This window comes from Sceloporus undulatus, chromosome 1, assembly GCF_019175285.1.
Source record: "Sceloporus undulatus isolate JIND9_A2432 ecotype Alabama chromosome 1, SceUnd_v1.1, whole genome shotgun sequence".
NCBI lineage: Eukaryota > Metazoa > Chordata > Lepidosauria > Squamata > Phrynosomatidae > Sceloporus > Sceloporus undulatus.
The window spans coordinates 83204300-83214303 of NC_056522.1; the positions used below are offsets into that span (position 1 = coordinate 83204300).

At 41.9% G+C, this 10004-nt stretch overlaps 1 protein-coding gene across 1 annotated transcript in view; it reads right to left on the bottom strand.

Moving 5' to 3' along the window:
• Window positions 1–6431, bottom strand: part of OPRM1 (opioid receptor mu 1) — a 36461-nt gene extending 30030 nt beyond the window's left edge. Inside the window, exon 1 of the mRNA XM_042446650.1 lies at window positions 5562–6431. Within this exon, the coding sequence (XP_042302584.1) occupies window positions 5562–5779 (218 nt within the window). The 5' untranslated portion in view covers window positions 5780–6431. The remainder of the gene's footprint in view (window positions 1–5561) is intronic.
• Window positions 6432–10004: the final 3573 nt, after the last annotated feature.

Sequence of the window (10004 nt, forward strand, 5' to 3'; positions counted from 1 at the left end):
CTAAATACCCCTCCTTAAAACTGCCAATCCCAGCATGCAACAGGAGGCTGCTAGAGGAGTCACACTGGAATAGTACCTCTTTAAGAGCTCGTCTGATAAACACCATGTGTAAGCCAATTGCCCCCAACAAGTTGGGTTCTCATTTTACTGACATATGGAAGGATGGAAGGCTGAGAGGACCTTGGAGCCCTCCTCTAGGATCGAACTTACAACATTATGGCTGCAGTACCAACATTTAACCACTAGGGCACCTTAACATGTGCCTCCTACATATTCCTGTAAAAGATAATATCTGATTTCTGCATCCATTACCTACCAACTCTATTGTTTCAGGTTCAGAACTCACACAATACAGTATTCCTTAAAATGTGCTTAGTTATATACAACATTTGATTTATATAGAGTATGTAGTTTTAGAAAAGTCTCCTTTAGTACAATTTCCTTGCAGTTAGTAATAATCTTACTGTTGATCATTATGAGCTTTGCATTCTGCCTACAGTGAGACAGATCAGGCTTCTTGCTGAACTTCCTAACTGTACTTGTTGTGTTTGCATGGCTCAGTAAAAATAAATAAATAATCAAAGTGCCCTGGAGAGCACACAGACATGATTAAAATGGAACTACCTGTATTAAGAAAGTAGTTGTCCACTAACAGTAAGAACGTTTTTACAAAACCGCTGTGATCCTCTTGCTTTTCAGTAGATACCAGTCAGAATATATGTGTTCATGACAGCATTGTAATAATTGGGTGACAGATTCTGCAGATGTTGGGAAGGTTGTGCTTTAAGGTTAACAGTGCACTCTTATCCTTGTCTATTCAGAAGTAACTCATCCTTAAATTTAGTGGTTCTTTTCCCCAGCAAAGTGAGGAAGAGGGGACACTGTGCAGCCCTGAGGCACAAGCATCCCAAAGACTATTTTTGTGGTCCTCAATCCTTTTTGACTGTCTTTTTTTTCTGGCCTAAAGAGATAAGGTAAATTGCTTCTGCTGGAATCTCCTAAGAGTAATGATTCACCAGTTAAATAAATGCATGTTTCTGCACCTTTTAGCATAAAAAATTCCCCCCACATTTCAAAACCAGAAGGAGGCTTTTCACCACTTCTGTTTTTTAATTGGTTTCCAGCACTTTTAGCCATCTTCAAAGCCCCCTGGAGGGCGTTACCAGCCAAAACTGCCTTGCTAGACTGTTGCAGTTGCCCACCCTGGGAGAGAGCATTGCATTTTAAAGTGGAACCTTCCATTATCAGGCTACAAGTTTAAAAACACTTAAGTTAGGAAACATTAATTTACACCCCCCACCCCACCCCAATAATGACACACTAGGTAGCATGCAAGTTTTCCTCTATTTTTTCTCTCTCACACAACAATTGTGTAGGGTAGGTTATCCTGCATGGGCTCAAATACACATGGGGATGAGTCTTGATTTAAAACTGATAGTTGAACTGGGAGAGACTTTAACCACTATATTAAAAAAAGCAATTTAAATGATTTATAGTAAGGAAGGAAGGAAGGAAGGAAGGATTAATCACTTGTAGGCCTGTGGACAACTTGTCCCATTATATTGCAAAAGTGTGGACATGATCAGTGTGGAAGAACTATGGGCTGCTCAAGAAAACCATCCCAAGTCTCTTGAAGAAAGAACGGAATATAAATTAATGTAATTTCAATAAAAATATAGATATTTCCACAGATCATATTTCGTTATACTACTCAAAGGTGCTAGCTTTATGGACTAGATACATTATTTTTTTAATAAAGAAATTAATATATCAAGAGTTATACGCCAGAGGAACTGAATTGTTATTATTAACTATTTTTTAATGAGTTAATGCAAATACTTTGCACAAAGGGTCTGCATGGTTAGAAATTACAAGAACATGGAAAACTCTAGAAGATCTCTCATTTCAGTGTTAGCCCTCTCAGAAGAATTGACCTGTAGAATCAAAATGACCAAAAGGGAAACTTAAAAAAGACACATTTGCTTCAATTTGGGCATCTTCCATTTCACAAATTAATGAGCAAGATTTATGGGGTGGTTCACTACCACATCAGCAATTGTTCTGGGCTTCATAGCAATAGCAAGTACATTTCTATACCGCTTATCAGTGCGCTTAAGCACTCAACTTTTTGAGTTGGTTATGTTATTAAATTCATTTGGTGTAATTATTTGTGTACAGTGCTGCATTTAAATTTAATGTTTACATGACTTGGCCAACCCTGTTGCTGTTTGCAATCTTAAAAATAAAAATAAATTTAAAAGGAAGCATAGATATTTTATATTACTGCTGCTAAAATGAATAACAGAAAATACTTTCCATTCTTTTACAGAATGCCTTCATGCAACTAGAGAAGGCTCAGCATTTGACCAAATAATCAACAGAAACAATTAATAAGGTCATACAGGTCAATACAATAGGAGTCTATAGCACTGTACATATATAGCATCTACTAATCTTTCCAACAGTGAATTCAGGTGGTGGATATCAAAGATTCTGTAGTCAGAATGAGGCCATTAATAGACAAGTCAGGGGAACTTACAGAGGCAACTCACTGTCTAGCTGACAAAGAATATCAACTGGAAAAGAAGAATGGAAAATGGGTGATGGTGATGACGAAATGGCCTGTTTAAATTCATATGTTATAGCAGCCTTCCTTAAACTGGTACTTTCACTGTGTCCTGGACAGCTCCATCCACCCCCATCCAGCATAGCCGACGGCCAGGGTGGATCTGGGTATCAGATGTTGTAGTTGAACATATCAGAAGTACAGGAACATGTGGGGAACTGGTTTATAATCCTCATGAATATGCATGTGTAGCTGACAGGAACCAAAACACTGTGTGCGATGATAGTAAGGCTGCCCTTTTGCTCTTTTTAGATTGTAAGCCTGAGGGCAGGGAACTGTCCAATTAAAAAGATTGTATGTACAGCGCTGTGTAAATTTACAGTGCTTTATAAATAAAGGTTAATAATAATAATAATAATAATAATAATAATAATAATAATAATAATAATAATAATAATAGTCTATAAGATTCTCCATCCTGTCATGTTTCATTAAATATGATTAAACTAGAAAATATGGATTTGGATTTTTTTTTACATTCCTGCTTTTCCATGCTTAAATAATAGTAAAAGATGTGTATTTGTGTGTTTGTAAAGGACAATATATATGTCCATTCTACTATTTCTTAAGGTGACACTTTTCATGTGGCTCCCACCTGTTGTTATCAATTGTTTCAATAGATGGTGCTGTGTTCTTATAGAAAGTGATTGTAATCTAATTTCTCCTAAATGCTAGCCTGGGTGCTACAAACTAATCTGATTGTTTCTTCTAGCCAACATTCATTAAACAAATCTAATTTAACACCAGAAAAACAATTTCACATATAAAATAAAGTGTTTCTTTTGTTAAAAATGCACAAGTCCCTCTTAATTATTTGTCAGATTTCTTTGCAGTAACTTCTATCGTATATATTTTTGGGAAAACATTTTTTTATAGTTCTGTTTTAGAAGAGAAATGCACTTAGCTGTCAGATACATTCGATCTGTTTCAAAGGGGACAAATTTGTATCTGATTTAAAAGAAAGACAGGACATTTTAGTGCAGAACATAAGAAAGTGGAAACAAAGCATTGGAAAAGATAAGGCTAATCATCATCCTTAATGGATTTATCTGGAAAGAGATAAGTGACATTCACCTGTACATGCATGAGAGATTTATTGCCCAAGAACAACATTCTTACTTGACATCAAATGTCATTGAAATTGGTTTGGCTTACTTCTGAATAGACATATCTTAGATCATCTTGGATTGTTCTGTAAAACTGAAATTCTGGGTGTATAATGCACTGTCTTGACATTATCTGTAAAAGGGATTAGCAGGAATTTTTAAAAATAGAAAATAATAATAATAATAATCGTACAGTGTAACACGGTATGCTGTTGTAATTCATGCATGTCTCTATGATACACATAGGCATTTTCTTTCTGTGCTTTGCCTCTGGGTTCTCCATCCTATGGCATTTCATCAGGGTTTGGGGTTCTAGAAGGTCCTGGTCTACTTGTTTTATTCACATTGTCAGTCACATTTTTTAAAAAAACCAACCAAGCAAATGCAACTTCTGCTAGATTTGACTTTTAAAACCACACAAATATTCTTTCCAAACTGCATATTTTCTTCCTCCGTCAGCTGCATGATTTTTGTCTGGTTGCAGTTACAAACAAGTAAGTCAACTTTTATCAAATTTCTTGTCTCAGTGAATATCAGCAGATTATGAGAGAAAGTTGTTTTTTCTAGCCAACACATACATTCTTTTTTCTGGAGCTGAAATATCCTTCATCTCTGTCACCCAACCATAAGACCTCCCCTCTCCTGCCTTTCAAAATATCTTTTTGTTTCCACAAAGCATCCTACCCCCAAATGGATTGGCTGAGACGATCAGATCTGCTCCCTGTTGCATTTACTTTCCTGAGCAGAGTACTCCTCTTGTTGCCAGCACAGAGGCATTGGAGCTCACACCAATCCTTTGGCATCCAAACAAAACACATTGATAATATCATGCCTTTTCAAAATGTTTCTCTTTCCAACTGCTAGTCTTTCCAACATTGTTTCCCTTGACAGGGGCAAAAGGGCAGCCTGGAACCCAGTGGGTGCCCATTGGTGGGGGACAATCCCTAATTGGTTTGCTCCCTGGCAGGCTTTGCTCTTCCCCTGCTGCTCTCACAAAGTGCACAATGCTGGCTTTCTGGAGATGATCAGTCTCAAGGAAAGAAGTGTTGACTTTGGAGGAGTTTAAAAAATGGTCCAAGGTGCTGAACACAAAAGGTTCAGCACCTTGGACAGCTCCTGAAAAAGTCTGGCTTCACCTTGGCTTCACCTGCACTACAGAAATAATCCAACTTGACATCACTTTAACTGCCATAGCTCAGTGCTATGGAATTCTGGCCTATGGAATTCAGAGCAAAGCTTTGGTGCCATGACAAAATACAGTTCCCAGAATTCCATAGCCTTAAGCCACGGCAGTTAAAGTGGTGTTCAAACCAGATTATTTCTTCAGTACGGATGCAATCTTAGAGATGGGTGGGCCCTGGAAAAGGACCACCCATTCCTCCTTTGAGAGCAGTGCTTCTTGATACCATTTTACTACTCACTCTTTGAGTGGCCGAGACTAGGGAAACCATGTCTCATCATCTCTATCTCATCACTCTGAAAGATAACCCCCAACTAAACCTATGAACTATGAACTAGGCTTAGCCTCTTTTGCCTCAGACATAGTGGTTTGAACATTGGACTATGAGCCTGGAGACAAGGGTTGGCCATGAAACCCACCGGGTAACCTAGGGCAAGTCACACTCTCTCAGCCTTAGGGGAAGGCCAAGACAAACCTCCTCTGCACCAATGTCATCAAGAAAATCTCATGATGGCTTTTGGGTCACCATCAGTCAGAAATGATTTGAAGGCACACAAAAATGACAATAACAACAACAACCCAGCAGCCCCTTCCTCCCCATGATCTCAGGCAATGCCTCCTCCTCTTCCTCCTCTTTGCCCAGCCTTACCTGATGATGACATACATGACCAAGAAGTTGCCAAAGAGTCCCACCACGCAGACGACAGAATAGAGAGCCATGATGACGATGGCCGTGACCATGGAAGGGCTGCCTGGGGTGCAGGGGCCGCCCCCGCGGCCCCCTGGGGTGCCATTGGGGCCGCCGCCACCGCCACACCAGAGCTGGGTGCTGTTGGGCTCACTCAGGTTCCAGCTCCCGGATGCCATGCTCTTGGGTGTCCCTCCTAGCCCTCAAGAAGGGTCCCTAAGGACGGAGAAGTGAGTTGTCCTGGGCGCTGACACTGGGTAGGAGAAAAGACCTGGCCCTGCTGCTGAAGTAGACTAAGGGAGTGCTGTCCTTGGTGCTGAAACTGGCCTGGTTAAAAAACCCTGTCCCTGATGTGGAAATAGCCTATGAGGGGGAGCTGCCCATGAGAAAGGACCCGTCCGCGGTACTGAAGACACCTGCGGAGGGGACCTGTCCGTGGTGCTGAAACCGGGCAAGAGAAAAGCCCTGCCCCTGGTGCTTATGCCACCTACGAGGGGGAGCTGTCCCTGGCACTGAAGCTGTTTAGGCGAGGGTGCTGTCCGTGGTGCTGAAGCTGCGCAGGTTCCCCACCAGGGAAGCCACGGAGGAGGAGGAGGACGACGACGAAGAGTCCACAGTCCCATCCAGGGCCAGCCTCTCCTTCCCCGGTTAGAGCAGCAGGAAGGTGAGACCCTCGGAGGCTCCCTCGCAGCCACGCCGGACGGAGAAGCCAAGCAGGCGTCCCACCTCAGCCCCCCAGCCTCTATGAAAGCCACCTTCTGCCGGCGGGAGTGGCTTCCTCAGCATCCTTCCTCAGGCGACCCAAAGAGCAGGGAGAGGAGGGAGTGAGGAGGGAAGAAGCAGAGGAGGAAAAGGAGGGAGAAAGAGGCTGGGGGAGAAAGAGAAAGAGAGAGAGAGAGGAAATTTGAGCTGGCTCTCCTGCTAGATATTCCCTCCTGCGCACACTCACACGTGCATTCCAGACGCTGGCTCTGACACACACACACACACACACACACGCGTGTCCGAGTTAGAAGGCTGAGCAGGGAGAGGTGGAGGAGGAACCTCAGGCTGATGGAAGGAAGGGATGGGCGAGGAGGAGTAGGCTCTTTGTAGCCCAACCTTTGTGCAGGACGAGAGCAGGAGGATAAGCTTTTTTGGGGAGGGGCAGATTTGGGGATTGCTTCTGACCACCCCCCGAGTGCTTTTTGGCCATCTAGGGCAGGGAAGGGGCAAGATTAAGATGGCCTTGCTACCCTCCCTGTTGAAGTGACCCCGAGGAAAGAGATCCCACCTCAAAATGGGGAGGAACATCCTGACAGTAAGGGCTGTTTGACAGTGGAGTGGAGTCTCCTCTTTTGGAGATTTTTAAACAGAGGCTGGATGGCCATCTATTGGAAGTGCTTTGGTGGTGTATTCCTGCATGGCAGGAGGTTGGACTGGATGCCCCCCTGGAGTCTCTTCCCAGTCTAGATTCTATGATCTTATGACCGTCTTGGTCAAAACAATGAGGTGATAGGAAGAAGAGACCCAGTGTAAGAGGAAGAAGGTTAAGAGGCTACATACCTCCTCAGAAGTAAGCCCTACTGAGTTCAGTTGGACCTACCACCTTGTAGTGTCCTAGGAAGGTAGGCTTAAGGCAGGTTACTAGTCTCCATAGTCATGGGGTTGGTTGAGGTAATGAACTTGGAGACTTTCTTTCCCCTTCTTTTCATTTTTCTTGGAATATTGAGACAGTAGAGTAGGCAGCAGTGTCCAGTGGTTATCATGCCTTCATTTCTAAAAGAGGCACACAAAGGAGACTTCCCCAGGTGGCCAATGTCTGCGTGACTCCCAGGTTAGGACCTGCCAGGTAGACTCCCATCAAACCACAACTCTGCCTGTGCCATAAAGGGAGAAAGGGAGAGCCCTTCCGCAGTGCTTCTGTTGCTGCTCACCCTGTTTTAAAATCTGGTCAGGTGTGAACGTCAGCGCTGGAGGGGAGGACTGCCCAGACTGCAAAGAAAGAAACCAAGTTCCGTTTTGTTTTTTAAAAGATGAAGGATGGAGGGGATCTGTACAAAATGTCAGAAGTTTCTGGATGTGGAGCAGTTGCTTCCGATTGTTTCACTACATATTAAATATTGTTCCAGATAGCCAGCCATTAGCTTATTGTTGAGGTTAAGCCCCTCGAGAGGTTTAACAATAGAGTAACAACAGCAGCATCTAATTGCTGCCCATATAATCCATGTAATACAAATCGGGGTGTACAGAAGCAATTAGGATCAAGAAGCAGACAAAAGTCTCCTGTCAAACAGCATATTTTGAAAGTGGAAATGATATTGCCATGCCAAAAGAAAAGGAAAGAAAAAAGACACTGTTAATATTGTGTGAGATTAATGAGAAAATCCTTGATGATTTACAAGGAGAATGAGAGGATTGCCTTCTGCCCATTAATTAATTGCACCTCAAGTTGCAGATAGCAGCTCTTTTGTAAGCTTAAGGTGTGTGACAATAGGTAATACAATCAATCCCATAGACATTTCTCTGCTTATACAGAAATTTATCATAACAGTCCAGGGAGAAGAGGCAGGAACAGTCAGCCATCATTTGAATGATACACAGGGGTTGGGGTGGGATGGGAACAGTCAGTCTAGAAATATGAGTTCCAGTTTTTGATATGGTGCAGCTGTTGTACCACTAATCCCTGCAGGAGATATTGACCTAAATCCAACTATTGGATCCCACTAGAGTTAACATACAAGATCAATGAGAGCTTGATAAGTCAGCACTTAAAACCCACTGGCTGATCTTGAACAAGTCACACTGTCTCGGCTTCAGAGGAAGGCAAAGGCAGCCCTTAGTCTTCCATAAGTCATAAATAACTAGAAGGCATACAGCAGCATCCTTACTGGGACTCTCATTTTGATTGAGACCAAATCAGATGACATCAAATTAGGAAACATAGTTTATAACCTAGAATTCAAAACTCTCTTAACAGACTAGAGAGTTAGTCCAAAAGTAACAAAATGAATTTCAAGAGGGAAAAATGTAAGGTACTACACTTAAGCAGAAAAAAATAAATGAAAGGCTCAGATATAAGATGGTAACACCTGGTTTGAGAACACTACATGTGAAAGGGATTTGGGAGTCTTAGTAGATCACAGTTAAACCACAAACAGCATGAGTCAACAGTGTGATGCAGCAGCTAAAAAAGTCAATATGATCCTGGGCTGCATCAATAGGGGTGTAGTGTCTAGACTGAGAGAAGTAATAATACCATTTTATTCTGCTTTTGTCGAACATCACCTAGAATTGTGTCCATTTCTGGGCACCACAACTGAAGCTGAAGCATGTCTAAAGGAAGGTAACCAAAATGGTGAAGGGTCTGGAAACCATGCCCTATAGAGGCAGCTTAGGGAGCGGGATATGCTTAGCTTGGAGAAGAGAAGGTTAAGAGGTGACATGATAATCTTGTTTAAATATTTTAAAGGATGTCATATTGAGAATGGAACAAACTTGTTTTCTGTTGCTCTAGAGACTAGGTCACAGGATTCAAAGTCCAGGAAAAGAGATTCCATCCAAACATTAGGAAGAACTTCCTGATAGACAACAGAATATATTGCCCCAGAGTGCAGTATAGTCTCTTCCTTTGGAGGTTTTTAAATAGACTCTGGCCATCTGTCGGGAGTGCTTTGACTGTGTATTCCTGCATGTTAGGGGATTGAACTGAATGATCCTTGTGGACTCTTCCAACTCCATGATTCTATGATTCAGATACTCCAGATGTCCACAGTTCATGCCTCAATGGGATCAAGCTATCCCACTACCTTGAGATTTCTACATTCTCTTAATAAAATTTTAAAGCTTCTATTTCTTAAACCAAAGATCAGTTATACCAATTGCAATATTTAAAATTCACAAAATATAAAGTTCACAAGCATCATGCAAGGATTATGTAGATGCATTATCATGTGCACGTCATATCATATATTGTGTATTATGGATCTTTCGCATTTGATAGCATGTTTTTTTCCCCATCGTCACTGCCACAGCACTGAAATAGATTTGTTCCATTCAGCTTGTGAGTATAGAATGGAAACAGACAATTACTAAAGCACCCGAAAAGTGTGCATGTTTAGAACTGTGGTTCCTGTGTGTCATTGGAGCATCCTTATTTGCAAAAGGCATAGAATTCCTCTTCTGCTGAAACGCATGGCACAAGTAATTGTGTGCACTGGAATGTACACAAGGAACAGTGATGTTTTTAAAAAAAAGAACTGGAGAATTTCACAGTCTCTTGTCCATTATTAATTAAGATTATTCTGCCCACTGAATTTTGCCTTGACTCATAATGGTTTGCCTCTAGTACAGCTAAAGTGCTACTTCCAGTCTGTTCTCTGATTGCCAATTTGAACTCAGGGATGTTTCAGTTTTTACTAAATC